Source organism: Dipodomys merriami, unplaced genomic scaffold, assembly GCF_024711535.1.
Source record: "Dipodomys merriami isolate MVZ:Mamm:240054 unplaced genomic scaffold, mDipMer1.0.p SCAF_380, whole genome shotgun sequence".
Taxonomy (NCBI): domain Eukaryota; kingdom Metazoa; phylum Chordata; class Mammalia; order Rodentia; family Heteromyidae; genus Dipodomys; species Dipodomys merriami.
The window spans coordinates 484,017-506,070 of record NW_027205382.1 but is presented as its reverse complement, the minus strand read 5'-3'; the positions used below and the strand labels follow the sequence as shown (position 1 = coordinate 506,070).

Here is a 22,054-nt window from a genome sequence, read left to right as displayed (position 1 = left end):
AGTCCTGAGGAATCCATCTCTAATTAACCAGCAAAATGCTGAACTATAGGTGTGATTCAAGTGGTAAAGTGCCAGCTGTGAGCACACAAACCAAGCAAGTAAGCCATAAGCATACATATACATATATACATACATGCATACACACACACACACACACACACACACACACACACATACAATGACTATAGAAGCCTATGCCTGTACACATTCATAGTATCCAGCCTCAACACTAGTGCCATCAAAGCCTTCTATAGATCCCTAAGCAAGTCTGCCTTCCATCCCCTAAAATGCTTGCTTCCAATTTCAGCATGTGCTCAAGACCCCTTACCCAACTTGCTTTTCCCCAGAACTCTAGTAGGTCACCAAAAACTGAAGCCATCAGACATGTACTCCTCAGCTTCTTCTGCCATCCTCCCTGCCCCCATAAACTTAGCAGCAGATGCACCCCACAATCAGGGGGACAGTATTCTAGAAAAGGCAAGACCACCAACAAATGCCCTCTAGACCACCTTTCTCCTAGAGGATCATCCTTCTGTACCAGTCATCCTCAGAGTCTCCTGTCTGTAGCTCCTTTTCGTCAGCACAGAAACACAACCAAGCTTTTCTTGGTCAAGGTACATTGTACTTATAAACTATTTTGTTGAATGGTAATCCCTTTGTGCAACTACTTTAAAAGTAATAAGACTACAATGAAAAACAACAACTCCAAGATTGTTCTGCTGCCTCACCTCTTACCACAGGCAGATCGCTCTCCTTGTCTTCCCAGCCACAGCTACGGGAGGAGGAGTGCACATTTACTGACATGCTGCTCCCACGTGATCACCTCTGTGTCTGGTAACCTGCTCCCAGGATTCCAAAGTGCCAGCTCCTGTCAAGATCATCCTAACGACCAGTTGTAAAGAAGTTCTGTCCTGCAGCACTGGCTACTATTTGGTCCCTCTGCAATTCTCTCACCTGTTTCAATGATAGCACTTGATCACATGATTTAGAGAGAACAGCATGAACTTTGGAGCAGGGATATCAGTCTATATCATGTACTGCTACCTTCCTCTAAACATGCCCAAGACTTCTGAACTTCCTCCAAATCTGTACTTCCTCTGATGTACCTAGTTTCAAGGGAATGGCTCTGCTGTTCACACACTGGTTAGTACTAGACTACTTACTTTTGTCCTTCATTCCTATCTCTGTATCACTCATTCGAAGGTCTTTGCATACCCTCTCACCGCATCCTCCCCTCCTGACCCTACTGCTGGCACTTCTGTTTTCACATGGGTTACTGAAAAACTTATTAACAGGAATCTCTCTGCTATACCTGTCCTTTTGATTTGTTTTTCCATGCTACAGCCAAAAATTGCTCTAAAACTCAGGTCTAAAGCTTTAAGGCCTTCAGGATCAGGCCTGTGAGTACTTGTCCAGCCTGTTTTCCCACCTTCCCTTGGCACACTTCATCATCCCACTGCGGGAACCATTCTCAGTTTTTTCCAGGTCCCGTACTCTGCCATCTTCCTCCAGGCCCTCAGTCATTGTTCCCTAAATCTCCCTTGCTGAACTCATTCACTTGGGTGGAACTTTCTCAGTTCTCACACTGCAGATATCACCTGCTCCAAGAACTGAGTTGTTCCAGGCATGGATTATCACCCTACATGATTCCATAACAAACTGTAGATACTTTTATCATTAAAGGTGTTATGATGTACATGCATTATGCCTATTTTTTTGCCAGTCTTGGGGCTTGAACTCAGGGCCTGGGCTCTGTCTTTGACCCTCTTTGTGCTCAAGGCCAGCACTCTACCACTTGAGCCACGGTGCCACTTCTGGCTTTTGTGAATATTTATTGGAGATAAGAAGCTCACAGAGTTTCCTGCCTGGGCTGGCTTCGAATCATGATCCTCAGATTTCATCCTCCTTAGTAGCTAGGATTACAGGCATGAGCCACTGATACCTGGCTTCATTATACCTATTTATGTACCTTTCAGGTATCATGAACCTCTTTAAGAAGAGGACATATCTTATCAACATATTAAATATATTTCCTATGCTAGTTACAGTAATTTGCAAAGATGGTACTCAATAAACATTAGTTCAATTAATTGATGCACTCATTGTTAAGAAGATAATAGCATGACAAGTTCTGTGGCTCATGCCTATTATCATAGCTACTCTGGAGGCTGAGATCCATAGGATCAACTTTCAAAGCCAGATAAGATAGAAAAGTCCATGATATTCCAAAAGAGCAAGCAAAAATCAGGGCTGGAGGCATTATTCTTGTGGTAGAGCTCCAATGAAGTAAGGCCCTCCTTCAAACTCCATCCCTCCAAAAGATAAAAATACAATGATCAGCATTTCACCAGATGGACTGTGGGTACTATAGCAATTGTATCCTCCTACCTTCTTGTTGAACAAGAAAGACCAAATTAGTCCAGAGCTACTCTCAGACCTTGGCATAAAACTACTCTTTGAAAGCCAAACAAAACTGTGAACTACCAACCCAGTAAAAACAGCTTAGTGGTGAAAGACTTGTTGCCTGATTTATTGCTTCTTTCATCTGCAGGAGCTTCTGGTGATATTAGGTAGCAGCATTGCTATCATGGCTCTTAGATCAGTTATCTTTTGATAGTGATTGGCAACCTTCAAAACCATTGATGGAAAAAAACCCTCCAAAGCTGCTGCCTGGCCCATCCCTGCCTCATCCAGACCTTCCTGGTTATCCTGATGAGAAGAAAATCCTCTAATGCTAAGTAGCCCATAAAGAGATCACCAGAAAGAGAAGACTTGAAATACAGGATGTTTATCCAAGTAAACATTGATCTGAGGCCTTGTAGATTAGCTTTAGTATTTCCCTTTCTTTTTAATTAATAATGGTTGTATTTATAGGTCTGACACAGTGTTAAAGAAATAAGATGAGGGGCTGGGAAGGTGGCTCAGTGGTAGAGCACTTGCCTTGCATGCTTGAGGCCCTGGGTTCGATTCCTCAGCACCACATTAAGCAAAAAGAAAAAAGCCAGAAGTGGCATTGTGGCTCAAGTGGTAGAGCGCTCGCCTTGAGCTGAAGAGCTGAGGGACAGCACCCAGGCCCAGAGTTCAGGCCCCACGACTGGACCAAAAAAAAAAAAAAAAGAAAGAAAAAGAAATAAGATGCTAGAATAAGAAATATGATCATATTTTCTCAAAAATGATTACTAATTCCAGTTTATAATGCCCACTTAAAAAGCCAGAATTGTCAATATAAAATTGCAAAGTATTCAAGACAGGCAGCATGATAGAGTCAGCTCTAGACCATCAGATTTTTATTGCTGTCTTTTCCAGGCCCTAGAATCCTCTGTGTCTGTGATATGTAAATAATAGTACACAGTCGTTCCTTGGTTCTAGAACTGTGGATATCACACTCTAGAGATACTCAAGTCCTTTCTCTAAAATGGATTAGTACTTGCAAAGAATCTACACACATACATTGGAATACTTTAGATGACTTCTAGGTTACTTATAACACCTAGTACATGTAAATGTTATGTAACTAGTTGTTATACTATACTCACAGAGTAAAGATGAGAAAAATGTCTGTTCATGTTCAACATGGATGCAATGTTTTTCTGATGATTTTCATCTATGATTGGTTGACTCCTTGGGTGTGGAATCCATGGACACAAAGGGCCATCTGTATATCTGCTTCATATAGGTGGGCACTTACAAAAATGTCTCATAGGCAGTAAGTTTTCAAGATCTGAACCCAGCACCATAATGCCTACTTAGCAAAATCAGCTTGAGGTTCCAGTGAGATAATGTATTGAAATATTGGCATACATCAGGTAGTCAATAAATGGCTGGGATTCTTTGTTTAAAAAAAAGCAGCAGAAGTCAGTGGCAACTGATTTCACATTCATTTGAATATATGCCATCCCAGAACTGACCAGATGAGGTGTCATTGAAGGAAGTTACACACAAGGAAATCAGTAGACAGAAAAGACAGCCTTAGATACCAGTAAAAGGATGAGGCCAGTATGCTTGCTTCAGGAACATTCTAGAATTATCTCAACTGTTTCCTTCATATATTTTCTTCAACTTATGATTGCACTTGAGAAAGTAATGCTCATTGAAAACAACCTTAAAATGCCTTCTATTTCTTTCATAGTTCTTTTCCGGTGAAATGTCCCAGTGAGGCTACCTGCTGCTCTTCCAGTTCTTCTAGATCCAAATATACCCCATATCACTAAGTGGAAATATTATAGGTGGAGTTACAAGACTGGATAGTTTGCCTATACTTTGTAGAAAATTACCTCCTTGATTCCCAGTAGAACTACCAGCAGACATTCATTGGAATAGAGTACTACAGTTTTACATTAATAATTTACAGGCTTTTATCTAACATTACCTCATGTACAGATTATTAAAGATGTTAAAATGTAATTGATTAATCAGTATTTGTTCAATCATTATTGTGATTTTTATTAAAATGAATATTTTGGGTCATATTTTTAAAAGTTGAGAGAATTGGTTGGCTAGTTTTCCTGAAAGTATTTTTAAGATAAAAGCTTCACAATGCCTTGAGAACCTTACACACACACATATCTATATCTATATCTATAGATAGATAGATATAGATATATATATAGTTTGGTATAGGTTGTCACCTTTGAAAATCTTGTGTACTATAAAATACTGAGTAGAAGAAATTGTATAATTACAACCATGTAATTAAAAGTATTAAACAGCAAAAGAACCCCAAACAAACTAGGAGATAAAAATGAAAAAATAATTATTCAAAGATGCAGCTGACTGAGGGAAAGAGATGAACCTGGGCCTGGGGCTGAAATAAGAAAAAAAGAAGGGAAAACAAAGTTCTTAAGATGTTGAAGCAAAGAAGCAAGGCCTATGGAATGATTTGGAAAGATGAAGTGGAAACATAGACATTGATTACTTGATTTATTGGTTGATTGATTTATTTTAGAAAGTACTGTGGATCAAATTCAGAGTTTTGTACATGCTAGGCAAGTGTTTTACCTGTGACTGTCAAGACCTTGGCTGAGTGTGTTGACAGAAGCCTGTGGTTTTAGCTAAAAGTTGGTCTGAGATGACAAAAAACTAAGTATGGCATTCTGATCAAGAATTGGGCAGGAAGAAGTCTTGACAGGAATTATTTAAGGGCCGGGATCACTACAAAAGCCAGCTGACAAACCAGGAGTTGCATCTGTGAGGTGGAATGGTGGTGGGGAGAGAAGGGTCCTTCATCATTGTAACTGGCATGGAAGAGGATTTGGTTCCACAAGCCATGACGTGAATACCACATCTACAGACTTGTCACATTAAGCACACAGAACACTGACTAATGTGTGACTTGAAGATACTAAAAAATGCAGGAAAGGCCAGTCCCCTGGTGATAGAAAAAAGAAACACCCTACCTTCTGCCAGGTAGGGGTGGTAATGAATAAACCTAGGCCACTTACGGGGAAAATCAGTGTCTTGCTCCATTTTGACAATTGTCTATGTGGTCCCCTTGAACTTCTCTAGGATGATGGGGGAAATAAGTAAAGGAAAATACTTTTTACAGCATTTTTTCGTGGGGAGCGGGAAGAACAAGAATAGTAGAGAAGCAGAAGGAGAAGTAACAAGATGCCAATGTGGTGGCGCAGTTCTGTAATCCTATTACTTGGGAGGCTGAGGCAGGAGGATCTTAAGTTCTGCTGTCTCAAAAAAAAAATCTAAGGAATAAATGAGCAATTTATACTTCTAATACAATTTTGTATTTTACAAAATTATTTACTATGTTTGGCTCTTTAATTTAGACATATATTGTTGTCATTTCCCTCTCTTCCACAGTATTAAATCTCATCAGAGAATTCATTCTCCAGCTTTTCTGTCTTAGACACACTAACAAACACAGGGTTTTTACAATCAAAAGTAATTAGAAATGCTGGGTGCCAATGGCTCATACCTTTAATTCTGGCTACTCAGGAGGCTGAGATCTGAGGATCATGGTTCAAAGTCAGTCTGGGCAGGAAAGTCCATGAGACTCTTACCTCCAATTAACCAGCAAAAAGCTGGATGTGGAGGATTAGCCTTGTACAAAAAAAAAGCTCAGGGATAGGACCAAAGTCCTGAGTTTAAGCCCCCGTACTGGCATGTTTGTGTGTGCACACACATGCACACGCGTGTGCACACACACAGAGAACACACAGTTAAAAACCAGTAATGCATATACTACTAATATACTTTCAAATGCAGACAGGTAGTTCTCAAGAAGGCCTGGCTTCCATATTCCCTCTGATTAGGGAAGACACCCAAAGGGAGCTAAAATACCTACCAGCGCACTCCTCCAGAGAGCACGGGGAGATCTCCGAGGACTTTCCAGGGCAGCCTGGTCTGGAGGAGGGGAAGGAAGTGAGACACACCCGCCGCCGCTCTCGAACACCATCTCCACATGTGGCGCTACACTGACTCCATGGCTGCCACATTCCCCACGTTTCTGCAAGGACATAAGTCATGCTCTCAGTGCTAGCTCATTTGAGAATGACTCTTTAACGACATCCAAATGAAACAACAAAACTCAAATCTTCAGGTCTTTAAAAGTCCACAAGTAAAAACATTCCCAGAGATGTAGAAAACTGGAAAGAGTGCTACTTTTAACTTTAAAACAAAGAAAAGCTGTAGGAGCTATAAAAATCTTAGCTTTCGTAGAACCCACCAGAGAGAGCTGAGGTTATAGGGCAAGCAACAAGCCTGACGTATAAGGAAAGACAAGATGCTCCAGTAAAAGAAGGGATGCAACATCTGCTTGCCTAGGATAGAGTCCAGGACCCACCCACACAAGCTAGTGAGAAGAAGCCAGCTAAAAATGAAGTGAATTGCTAGAAGCTTAGTGAAGACCAGCATGAGAATACAACACCACTAGCAGGGATATAACAAGGGGAATTTGTACCCACGCAGGCTCTTCTCTGGGGATCTCACCTGAAAGACTGAAGTCAAGTACAAGACTGAACAAAGCCTCTTTATGGTACAAGTCAGACAAGAGAAGACATATCACTATGGAAACAGCACCAAACCTCACCCAGATCCTCCCTCCTATCCTCTCTAAAGAATATTAGCCTCAACCATTGGGCAAAAGACAGCAAACTTTGTCAACCTTAAGAGCATCAGTTGGGACCACTACCTGCTGGAGCTGAAAATATCCAGGGCTCACACAATTTGAGATCTTCCACCACTGTGGTAGAACATTGACAAGGCTCCATCTCTGAGACTCAGAGACACAGCACTTGCCTGAGATGAGGTTGAGCCAGCAAAAAAGAATGCTCTCCTCTTAGTCCATGCTAGCAAGTGCCAACATCAAATAACAGCAGACCAGTGCTGAGGAGAGGCAAGAGCTAGAGATGAAAGCTTGTCTGGCATGCAGGCTCAAGCCCGGAGCTGAAAGTGGAAGAGAAAAAAGCATGGAGTAAAAAACCCTCTAGCAATGCAATGCCTGTCCTCAACCCAGAATAAGTCTAGAAAATCCTGAAATCTATGATCCATTGAAGACAGCAACAGCAACAGGAAAACCCCAAACATGGCTAAATTCCTTATGATAGGAACCCAGTACCCACACTAAAGACCTAAAGGATGTAGAAGCATACCTATTTCCAGGCATAAATTTTGTTTCCTCTGTTTCCACAATTCCAAACAAGATTTCTAACTTCAAATGATTATGAGATATAAAAACTATCAAGAGGCAAAGTGATCAATAGATCGAGTGAGACTCAGATGTGACCCAGATATTAAATGGAAGAGAGAGATAATTTAAAATAACTATGATATGTTAGGGATTGGGGAAAAGATAGAAATTTGCATGAGAGTTATAAACCAGAGTCAAATGAAAATTTTATAACCTTTAAAAACCCATGAAATAAATGAAGAATGTGTTCCATAATCTTGTAATAGGTCAACACGTCTAAGGAAGCAAACAATGAATATGAGCATAGAAAGAAATCACCCCAACTAAAATTCACATACTACTATGAGTTCAGAATATTCCACAAGGAGTATGTTTAAAAAGACACCATTCTCATATCTGCCTCTGTGTTGGGATAATGTTTAGATCCTGAGTGCCTTTCCCAGATTAGTGCTAACTATCAAAGGACTTGAGGCTGGCTGATGTCTCTTATGTCCACAAATTCTTTTGTCCTTCCAAGGCCCTTGTGAAATGCAAGCCCCTTGATCTTAAACTTTCCAGATTCTAGAGCTGTAAAAAAATAAATGTCTTGTGTTTCATAAATTACCCAGTCTCAAGCATTCTGTTACAATAGCACAAAATGGACTACAACAAAGACAGTGAAGGAAAAAGAGGAAATTTAAATATTAAAAAACACAAGACAAAAGGATATAGAACAACATGAAATAGTGTCTCATACATGAAGAAAAAAACTATAACAAAATAAATCTCTGAAAATACAGTGTCCAAAACTCTCCAAAATTAATGGAAGACATTATACACTCAAGATACTATAAACAATCAAGCAGGATAACCAAAAAACTTAGACATGCTATTGTGATTTTTTTAAAAAAACAATCAAAAAATAAATTCAGAAAAATAGGTGACTTTAACTCAACCATGTAATGACTACATCAAATATAAGTAACATAAAAAGTACCAATTAAAAACAGATTATCAGATTGGATTTTAAAACACGTGGCCTAGACACTGATGACTCACACCCATAATCCTAGCTACTCAGAAGGCTGATCTCTAAGGAATCACTATTCAAAGACAGCCTTGGCAGACAAATTCAAGAGATTCTTTTTTTTGGGGGGGGGGGGGTTCCAGTTGAGGGGCCTGAACTCTGGGCCTGGGTGCTGTCCCTCAGCTCTTCAGGTCAAGGCTAGTGCTCTACCTCTTGAGCCACAGCGCCACTTCCAGCTTTTTTCTTTTTGCTAATGTGGTGCTGAGGAATGGAACCCAGGGCCTCATGCATGCAAGGCAAGCGCTCTACCACTGAGCCACCTTCCCAGCCCTCAAGAGATTCTTATCACCAATTAACCAGCAAAAAAAACTGGAAGCATGGTTCAAGTAGTAGAACACCAAAAAAGGTGAGTGTGCAGCAACCAAGTTCAAGCCCCAGTACTGGTATTCACTCACACACACACACACACACACACACACACACACACACACACACACACAAACACACACACACACACACACACACACAAATAGCCCAACTATATGCAGTTTCTTTTTAACATCACTTTACATCTAATGTAGATAGATAGACAGACAGATAGATTAAAAGACAGAAGAAGATAGACCTTGTGAACATTCAAAAAGAATTGAGTAGCTATATTAATATCAAAATATCAAAACAGGCTGAGAACCAAAGATACTACTAGGGGTAAAGAAGAGTAGTATATAATGCTAAAGAATTTGATTCAGTGAGGAGCTTTAACAATCCTAAACATAGACCTACTAAACATAGAACATCAAAATACACACAAAGCTCTACCAAAAGAGCCTTCTTTGCTGTTGTTTGTTTTGGTGGCAGGCATTAAATGTAGGACCTCATGCATCCTAGGCAAGTACTCTACCACTGAGTTACACTCTCTAGCCAAAGCAGTCATTACTGACATTATTTATCAATGATAACTTTTCTTCTTAGCAAGTATGCAATCATCATCAAATAAAATAATTGCTTTATTCCTTATAAAGAACTAGCCTGTGTCCATTCTCTCTCCACACACATCCAACTCCCAAGACCTATCAGGTTCTGCCAACACTAGAAACCAAAGCATCCTCTGCATAAAAATTTCTCCTCATCTTTTATAGAAAAAACATAGAATGCAGCCAAAGGAATACAAAGCACTGCAAAACATAAGGGAAATGTGTAGGATAGATGTGGAGTCCAGAAAGCCAAATGGTGCAATCTCTGGAGTGAGTCATGGAATATGAGTTCTTCAGAGCAATTAAGTCTCGTAGGATTTTCACAAGAGTAGGAGCATTACAAGCAAGTATCCTGGACCAAAATCAACTGAGGTGTGGTAATGATGTTCCATGCAAAGGTCCAACTGAACACAATATTGGTTCTGTGTCTCTGGGATCATGCCACAGCTCCTCCTACAGCAGAACAATGTGTGGGCTTTGTCTGCAGAACTTCCTTGCTGCTCAGACATGAAGCCCCCAGTGCTTGAAAAGCTTTAAGAATCTCAGAGGAAAGTCTCTCTCAGCTAAAGTATTGGGATTTATTTTTGAAAAAACTTCCTGGAGAAACCACTACTGGGAAATCTAAGTAGAAAACTAAGTCAACATACATTTTCTCCTCTTGTGCTCATGTTTAAGACCACATAAAAAAGGAGAATTACAAAAGCTAGAATCCTCTTGTTATTCTTCTTGTACTTTTCTTTGACTTTATATAAACATTTCTTTAAACAGATAGTCACTTATTAAACTAAAATAAAAATTTCCCTTAATGGAGACCAGGAAAATAATCCATTTTTAAAGTATGAATATGGGGAAAAGTTCTGGGGGGAAAGTAAAAAATAAAAAGCTTCAATATAGCCTGGTGTCAGTGGTTCACACCTATAATCCTAAACTGTTTAGGTGGCTGAGATCTGAGGATCCCAGTTTGAAACTAGCCCAGGCAGAAAAGTTCATGAGACTTTTATCTCCAATTAACCAGCAAAAAGCCAGAAATACATCTGTGGCTCAGGAAGTAGAATACTAGCCTTGAATGAAAAAGTTCAGAGACAGCACACAAACCCTGAGTTCAACCGCTAGTACCAGAAAGAAAGAAAGGCATGAATCTTGATTTTAAAAAATACCTAACTTAAAAATATCAAGTGTCCTTTATCTTTGAAAGTAAAATCATGAGTCATGGGATATAAAACAATAGAAACATTTAAGTTATATAAAACAATCCAATATAATATAATATAATATAAAACAATCCAAACATTTAAGTTAATTTTATGTTCTTTTCTAAATCAAATTAAATGGGAAATCACTCAAATAGGGCAATGACCAAATTTAGCCAAAAATTTTAAGAAAAAAAACCTTTTCACCATTTTATCTCTGAAAATCCCTGCTAATAACATAAGAGGAAAATAATTGGCAAATGGGAACCTTTTAGGTATCAATAGTTCATGAAGAACAAGGTGACAGATATTCCAAATAGTCTGTCTTCATGAAAGGAAGTCCATTATGTTTAGTCCTGCTTAGACATACATACATGTGTACACACTGCACAACAAACCTGTTTGGCTAGGCTAAATGCTTTTCAGACTGCAGGATATACAGGAACGAAAAAATGTTTCAGATTTCAAGACTCTGAAGGACTAAAGCCTATGAAACATTCCCATCTATAAGACGTTTTGCTCAAAAGACCAAGACAACAAAATATGCTTATAAGAAAATTCCACACACACAGTGAGTAGTTAGAAGTACCAGAAGCAAAGGCATCTGGGATAAGCCATTCAGATGCTCTTTGTACTTATATTGAACAAATTATGCTTTCATTTGAGGTAGTAAACTCCCAATTGGTTATGGGTCTTCTAAAAGGGGTATGTGGGCAGCACGGAGGAACTGAGACAAGGAGGATAATAGCAGATTTTTTTTCTATTTCTTTGAGTGTTGTTGTTGTTGTTGTTTGTTTGTAGAACCCCTTTTCAGCCTACAAGCTTTATGTTGTTTAAGAGAAGTTGACAGTTGATTGTATGGAAAATATTTGCACAGTGACAATACAAGCAAACTTCTATCCTAGATAATTTAGGTGTCTGACTGATTAACTGATTGACTTGTGGTGCTGGGGATAAAACCCAGGGCACTGTGCATTCTAGGCAAGTGCTCCACTACTGAACTACATCCCCAATCCATAGTTTACTTGGTTCTGTATTCTGGCTTTGCCACTCAAAACACCCTGGTTGAATGACTTAACAGATATCTGTGCTCTATTTCCTCATCTATAACATTAACAACATTATCAATCTAAATCCCAGGATTATGAAGACTGAACATATTAATATTCTGAAAGCATTCTGGCCAGTGCTTTTTGCTATGCAAAAGGTCACTATGCAAAGATAATGAACAATCTCTATTGGCAACACACCAAATGTGTTGTGTAGTTACGTCCAAAGGCATGTTTGAAAGAAGAGACAAACATAAAAAACATTATTTTTAAAAAATGCACATTTACTGAGTCAATGGCTCATACAAGTCCCAGTAGGTCTTTGAAAGATTTTATTTGGCAAAACAGATGTTTGTTTTTACTGGTCAGCACTGTCAATTTAAGTAGAAAATAAAAAGAGGAGAATTTGGTTCAGTCATAAACTTTTGAAACATCAGTCATAAGCTTCAGTCATGAGCATTTGTCTCCAATGCTTGAAAGTATTTTTGTATTTGGAACAGTAAGTATTTCAGGCTTTAGAATGTTTGCATATACACCATGAGATAATGTGAGGAAGGAACTTGAGCCTAAACCTGCAATTCATTTATCCACCCTATAAATAGCCTATAATTTTATACAATATTTTTAGTGTGCCTGGATTTTATTTTGTTTTTGTAAGCACTCTATCACTTAATCCATGCTTCCAATCCAGCACACACACACACACACACACACACACACACACATACACACACACACACACACACACACACATTTGCCTAGGCTAGCCTTGAACCCCAATCCTCTAGCTTCCATCTCCCCAGTAGCTGGGATTAGTAGTGTGTACACCACACCCACTTAATGCTGATGTTTTGACTGCAACCTGGTCACACAGGTCAGGTATAAAGTTTTCTACTTGTAGCCTCATATTGGTGGTAAAAACTTACAGACTCTGGAATATTAGTGGGAGGTTCTAATATTCGATTAGTATTAAAAACACAGAAAGGCACTGAAGTTCTTATTGCAAATATAAATTTTACTTCTTAGTTAGAATCACAGTCAGTCTGCCACACAGAGAATCTGTGTTTAGCTCCTCTTGTTAGTCTACTCAGCTGTAAAAGTTATGTGTAGTAGATACTGCATGGGGCAGTCCCCAGGTAGCCCATGACCATCTTCAGCCTGGTCACACAGAGAACCACTCTCTACCCCATTCTTTCGAATGTCTTCCCTGGCTGATTCTGTAGGGAAATCCAGCATTAGACACTGAATGAAAGCATCATGGAATGCCCAGCAGCCTGTCAAAACAAGAAAGTTTTCCTGTCCCACATGTCATTAATCAAATAGCCCAAGCTCCTCGATTTCACTTAGTTCATTTCTGTTAGTTTCAGTCAGAATTGTTTTCCTTGAACACATATGTACCTTTTCTTTTGAAAAGGCAAGATCATCTTGGATGTCTGACTCAGTTCAGTTTAACTTTCCCTAAAGCCTAGCTGAGATAAGCCAGACCTGAATTTAATTTATGCTTTGAAAACATATATGAAAGCTGGGAGTGGTGGCACACACCTGTACACCCAGAACCCAAGAAGCTGAGCCTGGAGGATAGTGAATTCAAGACCAGGCTGGGATATAGAGTGAGACACTATCTCAAAAGCAATGAGTAAGTAATTGTTGGGCACCAGTGGCTCATCCTTGTAATCCTAGCTATCTAGGAAGCTGAGATCTGAGGATCATGAGTTCAAAGCCAGCCTGGACACCAAAAAGTGGAAAATGGAGCTATGGCTCAAGTAGTAGTAATCTCCCTGAGGGAAAAAGGAAAAAGCTTAGGGAATGTGCCCAGGCCCTGAGTTTAAGTCCCAAGACTGGAACAAAAATAAATAAATAAACAAACAAGCAAATAAATAAATATTAGTGTGCCAAGTTTCCTAAGTGGGTTAAATAAAAACAATAAATAATTTGATGAAGGTGAAAGTAGGATTTTACCATCAAATGAGTTTCCCTACTTTCAGAAGTGCAAAGAATGGGGGATCTGTGTAGGGAGAAAAGGACTTTAAACAAATAATGACAGATGTGACAGATGCCATGAAAGAGGAACCAAAAGAGCTTATGGTGGAATCCTGGAGTAAAGAAAAAGTCACCCAAGTGCAGTCTTGTAGGTATGTTAATGTCAACTAGGAAAAGACAAGAGTCCAAGCCCCAGCTGAGAGATGAGGACTGGGTTCGGGCATAACAGGCAGCCCAATGACCATGGAAAGTCTTTTAGATTCCTATCCATGCCAAGTGAGGCGACTGAAAGGCCTGAAATAGAGGAATAGCCTCAGCAGACCTGAATTTAAACAACCTTCTGCGTGTGTTGAGAGAATAAAGAAGATAGTCAAGAACTAGTTAGGGGGCTGAGAAGTTGGTAGAGTGCTTGCCTCACATGCATGAGGTCCTGGGTTCAATTCCTCAGCACACATAAGCAGCAAAAAGCCAGAAGGGGCTTTGTGGCTCAAGTGGTAGAGCGCTAGCCTTGAGCTGAAGAGCTGAGGACAGTGCCCAGGTCCAGAGTTCAGCCCCCACAACTGACAAAAAAAAAAAAAGAACTAATTAAGAATCTATTGCAAGAGTCCAGGTAAAGTGTAATGGAAAATTAAATCAAGTGTCATCACATGGAACTGGGAAAAAGTGGACAGAGTTAGATACCTACAAAACAGAAGTTACAGGACTTTGTGACTTACTATTTATTTTTTATAGGGGGTGGTAGGAAAGAGGAAGACTTGGGTTTCTGGTTTGAACACAAAGATGGTGGAGTCTTTCATGAAGAGGCAGGTTCAGCAGGTAATGATGAATCTAATTCCAGATATGTTGCTCTGGAGCTAGCTGAGAGGCATCTGAGGGATGCCAACTACTCAGCATCAAGTTAGCATTCATAGCAAAACTGAAAAGATGACCAGCCCTCAAGAGATGAGAACTTACAGGCCAAGAAGATGAAGAAGTAGCAGCCAAGGAGTTGAAGTCAGATGCCAGTTAGCAGTAGGAGAAGTGAATGAAATTGTCAACAGTTTTTAAAAAAAAGGGGGAGTGGGGGGACAAGCTGGGTGCTGGTGGCTCACACCTGCAATTCTAGCTACTCTGGAGGCTAATATGTAAAGATCAAGTCTTATCTCCAGGAAAAGGCCAGAGGTGTGGCCTGAGTAATAGACTGCCAGCCATAAGTGAGAAAGAAAGGAAAGAAAGAAAGAAAGAAAGAAAGAAAGAAAGAAAGAAGGAAGGAAGGAAGGAAGGAAGGAAGGAAGGAAGGAAGGAAGGAAGGAAGGAAGGAAGGAAGGAAGGAAGGAAGGAAGGAAGGAAGGAAGGACCAAGTCCTCATTTCAAGCTGGCACACACACAAAAAGGAGGAGAAAGAAGAGGAGGAAGTAGAGGAGAAGGAGTGGGAGGAGGAGGGGGAAGAGGAGGGAGAGGAGAAAGAGGAGGAAGACCAGGGGGGAGGAGGAAGGAGAAGAGGAGGAAGAGGAAGAAGAGGAGAAGAGGAAGAAGAGGAGGAGAAGGAGGAGGAGAAAGTTATAAAGTAAAGAAGAGTGCGAGTGATGTCTGCAGTGAATATCAGGTTTAGTTTGGGAGGTTTTGGTGCTTTAAGATAAGAAAATTATAATTTACAAAAAACAAAATTGCACTTCAAAGCCAATGAGAGTAAGCCTTTATAGTAAGAGTCAGGTAAGGATAGGAGTTGGGAGGAGAATAATGATTAATGAAAGTTTCCTAAAATGACCAGAGGGGCTGAGCTCCACAGTGGAAGGGAAGGTTGACCTGATACGGAAGGAGTGGCACTTCTTCCATGGTGACATGAAAGAAGGGGGATAGGATGGGTCCAATACTTATAGACTTATAGATCTTTGGTGAAAAGGTAATAAGTTCCCATTTGGGTAGTCAGCTCCCCTGTGTGGCAGGCCACAAGATCAACTCCTAGAGTTAACCATAAGGTTGAACTCTGAGCAGAGTGGTGAAGTATAAATGAGATGGTGTACAGAACTAGGCACAAAATATCCAGGTGACTGCTGACCAGTATAGAGGACCAGCTGAGGGCAGAGGCATGAACCACTCACAATGGGTACCAGCCTACCCAACTGTGACCTTGTCATGCAACCTCAGCAGCTTGACAGGAAGCCAGCAGATGGGTGTGGCCTGTGTAGGGGCATGGAAAGGACAGAGGAATTTAGGATAGTAGCAGGGTGGATACAAGGATGGGCCACAAACTATAGGCAAGAAGCAAAGTAAATGCAAGTAGGCAAGTTGAAGGAAGAGAAAGGGGAAAGTTAAAGGAAAGGGACTTCTATGGCAAGGAAGTAGGTAGCTCTGGGGTTACAGTTAGAAGCGTGGGGAGTCAGAAGGCCATGGACTCTGTGGGATGAAAATAAGAAGAGTAGTTTAGAAAACCATACCACTTGCTAAGACTAGACTTACACCCAGGAAAAGGGAAAAATACAAAGAGTAGAAATAGGGGTGGGTAGGCTGGGGTTATAGGTCAGTGGTAGCTTGAGGCATGAGGACCTGGGTTTGATCCCCATGGCTGAAATGAACAAATGAAATGAAAAATTAAAATATAAAATAAAACTGGGAGTGAAAGAAATATACTCATTACCTGACTCTCTGTATATCACCTTCATAAAAACAATAAAAATATTTAATTATAAAATAATAGAGAAGTATTGGGGAGGGATCAGATGGATGGCACTTGAGCCACACATCTACACAGAATACAGTTTGAAGGCATCTTAGAGATCTTGCTTGGATTTCTCAGTAAAAATGCTTCATTCTTAAAATGAATGATCTAAGAGAATGATCTAAGAGAAAGGACATGTTCAGCTAGCAAAGAAAACAAGCAAACAAAAAAAACCAAACCTGACAGTTACTAACTATAATCTGAATTCACTTTTGAATTCCAATCTTTTCTGTCATGGGCTTTCTTATACCTGATAGAATAATATGTTTTTTAAAAAAAAACCTGTAGTCTAATAATTGAGCATTTCCTATAAGCCATGTACAAAGAAGGTTATATTTATTCATTCTCCATGGTAGGTACTTTATTATCCCTACCTGACAAAGGGAGAAACTGAGACCTAAAGAGATTAAATGATCCGCTTACTGAGACAGTTGCCCTCCCACAGGTTCTGCATTCCCAGAGTCCACATCTGCAGATTCAACCAACCACAGATGGAAAATATTCACACACACAAAAGCTGCATCTTGTCATGAGTCTCCAAACAATGTAGTAAGAACAGCTACTTACATAGCATGTGCATTACATGAAGTGTTAAAAGTAACCTAAAGATAATTAAAACTATACAAAAGTGTATTGTAGGTTCTATGCAAATGTACACCAGGACCAATCCCCGTGGATGCTGAAAGAATGTACTCTTAATTTTTCAGGTAAGAATGATAATGCCAATTGGTAGCTATGAAGAATGAACCATTAAAATGATAGTTCAATGCATCAAAATTCTAAATAATCATTTAGAAAACCAATCAACTAACAACAAAAATAAAGATGCTGATCTGATTTTTGAATGTTGAAAAAAAAAATCTCAATACCAACCTATGTTTCTCTGAATTAGCATGCACTCCTTCTCTTTGGCAGAGAAACGGCTTCTCCTTGAAACACCAAAATGAAAGCAGTATTTATTCTTCCCCATGTCAAACAAAGTGCAGTTGAACACTGTTCTCCTCTCTCCCAGGGGCAGGCTGTTTTCTGCCAGCTGAATTGTCCTCTCCCCAGGGCGCCGGGGGGCCTCTTTGAAAACAGTAACCAATCCTTGGGCGAAGATGCATGGTGGGGGTACCACCATCACCTCTACCTGGGACCCACATGTGAGTTCTGGCACCATTACAAGTTTGTATCCGAATTTCTGGGCCAAGTCAATGGGTCCTATGGAGGCAATGACTGAGTCTCGGCCGAACAGCCTCAACATCACTGTAACATAGGCTTCTGGTCCCACAGGTGCACAGCCAAACTCTATCCACTGTCCTTGAGTAAGCTCTGTCCTCTTGCTGGTTCTGATCTCCAACGGCTGTCCAGGATTGGTTCTTGCCTGAGGAAGGCTGTTGGTAAAGATGACATCCACTAATATATCAGGCTTGTCCACAGGAAATGAGCACAGAGGTTGATTGGTAAATAGACCCACTTGGAAGGTGCCTTCTGCTGATTTGGATGTCCTGTTCAACTCTATATGAAAGACAGGCCATTCTGCCTTTAGAAAGGCACTTTTCTCCCACCAGGGCACTGGAGTGCTGTTGGCTGATGATTCTGGAGTCATCATGAACCAGTAGTCACCAGCTTCCTTAAAGTAGAAGCATTCAAATTCGAGTGTTCCCTGAGACTGGTTGGTTAGGAGGTATTTGGTTGTTAGAGTCTGGTTGGTGTTGGCCTCCAACAGCAGGACAGACACATTCCTCAGTGTGCTATTAGCACCATCAAAATACTGGAAATCCACGGATACTGTGTTGTTACTTAGCGCTACATGGCCAGGTTCTCTCAAGAGGATATATTCAGCTTCTCCAAGGACTGAAAGAAAATGGCCAAAACTGGTTTACAAAGGGTGCATTTGAGCAGCACTATTAGTGATATTAATGAAAACAGAAGTTTAGACCAAAGTTGGAACCGAGCCAAGGATGACGTAAAAATGTGAAATGACACACAGCTCCTGGGAGCAGGGACTTGAGCTCATTCCTTTCTAAGTGGCCCTGTTTCCTCAGCAACTTTCAGGATGTTTAAAATACCAAATTAAGCCGGGCACTGATGGCTCATGTCTGTAAATCCTAGCTACTTAAGAAGCTGAGATTAAGAGGATCATAGTTCAAAGCTAGCCCAAATAGAAAAATCTCTCAGACTCATCTACATTTAACCAGCAAAAAGCCAGAAGTGGAGGTATAGCTCAAGGGGTACAGTGCCAACTTTGAGGGGAAAAAAAAGCCGAGCAAGAGTATAAGGTCTTGAATTCAAGCCCCACTGCTAGCACAAAATAATAAAATGACAAATTAGTGATAAGTGCCCTGAATTCATAACACTGAACATGCAAATTCAAAGAAAATCTATGAAGCTAAAATAATTCTCAGATTGAGAATTGTCAACTATTATTAGAGAAAGATTCCAGTACTCTGTGTTTCTCATTTTGTTCATGTTTCTACTGTTTATGTATTTAGAGATGATGGGTAGACATTGAAATTATAATTGCTTGATTTAAGTGATACAAAACAAACTGAATATTTAAAATATAGAACCTTAAATTGACTTCAAAGTTTTTATATTCAAGACTTGTGAAGGCTGGGAAGGTGGTTCAGTGGAAGAGTGCTTGCCTCACATGCATGAGGCCCTGGGTTCGATTCCTCAGCACCACATAAACAGAAAAAGCCAGAAGTGGTACTGTGGCTCAAATGGTGGAGCTCTAGCCTTAAGCTGAAGAGCTAAGAGACAGTCCCCAGATCCAGAGTTCAAGACCCACGACTGACCAAAAAAAAGAAAAGACTTATGAGTTTTTACCAGTGTTTATATGAAGAAACCCTTAAGTGAATAAGAAATGTAGCCACTTTATTCTCCATGGGTCACCCAAGGAATAGAACAAATATTTAAGAAATAACCAGGCTTGTCCTAGACAACATTAATGACATTATAGCAAGTGTTAATGGCCCAATAAGGACAGATGACTACTAGCCTCACAAGTATCATTCAGTTAGGATCAATTATATTCTTTTAAAAAGAGACCCAGCAGAGCAGCTGAAGTGAACAGTACAAAGAACATAGACACAAGAATCCTTGTTTCCATTTTGAACATGATCCAAACACGTATCAAAGGAGGCAGAATTTGGCAATCCAACAATCAACGGGGCCATGGCTGGGTTTAAAAAAAAAAAAGATTTAAGGAACTTCAGTGCCCTTTTGGTTAGAAAAACAACTTGTATAATTATGAATTTACCATTATATATACCTATATATATATATATATACCTTATCTACATGTAATATAATACATAGCATATATTACATGTCCCAGTGATCTCATGTGATTTTTGCATAGAGTTATAGTCTTATCTTAAAAATACTCTTATAAGTATTTAATCAATGTATGAAAATTAGAGTATAAATATACTAGTACAGAGTTTATTTTTAAAATTAGTTCATCATTGTATCTACCTTCTGCTTGAGATGAAGTGAAATATACAAATTTGTATTGAATTATATAGACTTGAATGCTTGATCAAAATTATTACCTTTATCAAAATAAGATCAACTTGTTTTTCTCTAATTTAGCGACAACAGCAGTTGAGTAATATTCCCTTGTATTTGGAGATTGAAGAAAGTTGTTGAGTCCAGTGCAGCTCACATGCTAATATTACAGAGCAGCCCTGGTACCTTTGATGCACTGGTGGTCAAAGAGACTCCAATTGTATCACCAGAGCCAAGGAAAGAGGTAAGACTGATAGCAAGGTCATATTAATTTGAATCTGAAGTGGGCAGGATAGTTCTGGAATTCATTTGAAGATGAAGAAGAAAATGGTCTCTTACTTAACAGGAGAGTCTGTTAAATGATAGGAATTGTCAAAGAGGCTGATCTGATGGAGATATTTGGTTCCAACATGATTCACTAGAAAAAGAAACCAAATATACAATGTTTGGCTTCTAGCAGTGGCAGATAGGAGGAGTAAAGGGAAGGGAAAAGTTGGTAATGAACTCACAAGAATGGAAATGTACCTACAGGCAAAAAGACATTCTAACTTTGAAAACTAGAATTTGGTTCTGCCATATCTTAACTATGCAAGCAGACACATAACAATATGATTATCTCTCGTCTTTCATTTTTTCCATTCCTAATTCTAATGAAATTTAAACTAATATCTCTATATAAAGCACGTAGGTTAAAAAACCAAACTGGTAATAATACTTTTTGATTTTGATTCATATAAAATAAAAATAAAAAGAGAAACAACAGATTCATGAAAATATCTTCATTTCCATTAGTTTTTTGTTTGTTTTCTTTTTTTGGTAAGGGAAGATTGTCTATTTTTACTTTTGTTTTGGAGATAGGAGCTCACAGGCTGACCTTGAACATGTGACTATTCTATCTTAGCCTATTAATAGCACTGGAATTATATCACCATATACAGCTAGAAATTTTGCTCTGAATAACAACAAATATCTGTACATGCTTTGCTTACATTAGAATTTTTCTGTTTTATGTAACCAAAACACATAATTTTTTTGCAAGAGGCTATTATATTCAGTGTAATCTGTTTTTTTTCTTTTTTGTTTTCTGTGGGGTTTTGTGTATGTATGTGTTTGTGTATTTGTCAGTCATGGAGTTTGAACTTAGGGCCTGGGTATTGTCCTTGAGCTTTGCTAAAGGCTAGCGCTCTACCTCTTTGAGCCACAGCTCCACTTCCAGTTTTCTGCTGGTGAATTGGAGATAAGAGTCTCACGGACTTTCCTGCCTGGACTGGCTTTGAACCACCATCCTCAGATATCAGCCTTCTAAGCCACTGATGCCCGGCAGTATAAACTGTTTTTAAGAAGGAATAATTGACTGTAAAATAAGTGAACCCACACTGGCGTCTAAGAAAAGTTACTGGATATAACTGTGCATGCTCTAGTTTTTGTAACTGCCTTTGCCACTAACATTACACAAGCCTCTGGGATTACATTTTCAGTATCGAATTTTAAGTCAGTTTCCACTCAGATCACCTCAGTTGCTTTGATGTCTATGAAATATTTAGAAATCATCAAAGGTAATGAAGATTATGCCATGTTGGTGATTACATTGGCTCAGAAGCTATATAAAACTTGAAAAGTGAGCTCAATTTTTTAGTTGAAACAAACTGAATGAAAAGAACTAACTTTAAGCATCTACCATACATGAAAACACTTTAAATGTTCCACATTCTTGATGGTATTTTATCATAACACCCCTAAGGAGTCAGTGTTATTGCTAAGAGACTAAGAAACATGCCTCAGAGAACACACTGGCAAGGATTTAAATTCAGATTGATTCCAAAGATACTACAACAACAAAACTCTTTTGTCAAGAGGAATCTTACATAGAAGCCCCAAATTTTAAAAAACAACAACAAACTGTTTGTGTGTGTGTGTATATGTGTGTGTGTGTGTGTGTGTGTGTGTGTGTGTGTGTGTGTGTGTATGTGTGTGTGTTAAGTGATATAACACTGAATTACTCAGAAATAAGTCCACA

At 39.4% G+C, this 22,054-nt stretch overlaps 1 protein-coding gene across 3 annotated transcripts in view; it reads right to left on the bottom strand.

Annotated features, from left to right (window-relative positions):
• LOC138805028 (thrombospondin type-1 domain-containing protein 1) overlaps nt 1-22,054 on the bottom strand; it is a 36,291-nt gene that overhangs the window by 4,106 nt on the left and 10,131 nt on the right. For 2 of the 3 annotated variants that reach the window (XM_069989596.1, XM_069989597.1), the window contains exons 3-4: nt 17,413-18,378; nt 6,299-6,460 (exon numbers count right to left, since the gene is read on the bottom strand). In XM_069989596.1, coding sequence (XP_069845697.1) covers nt 6,299-6,460; nt 17,413-18,378 — 1,128 coding nt within the window. The remainder of the gene's footprint in view (nt 1-6,298; nt 6,461-17,412; nt 18,379-22,054) is intronic. The other variant, XM_069989598.1, reaches the window with a different exon arrangement.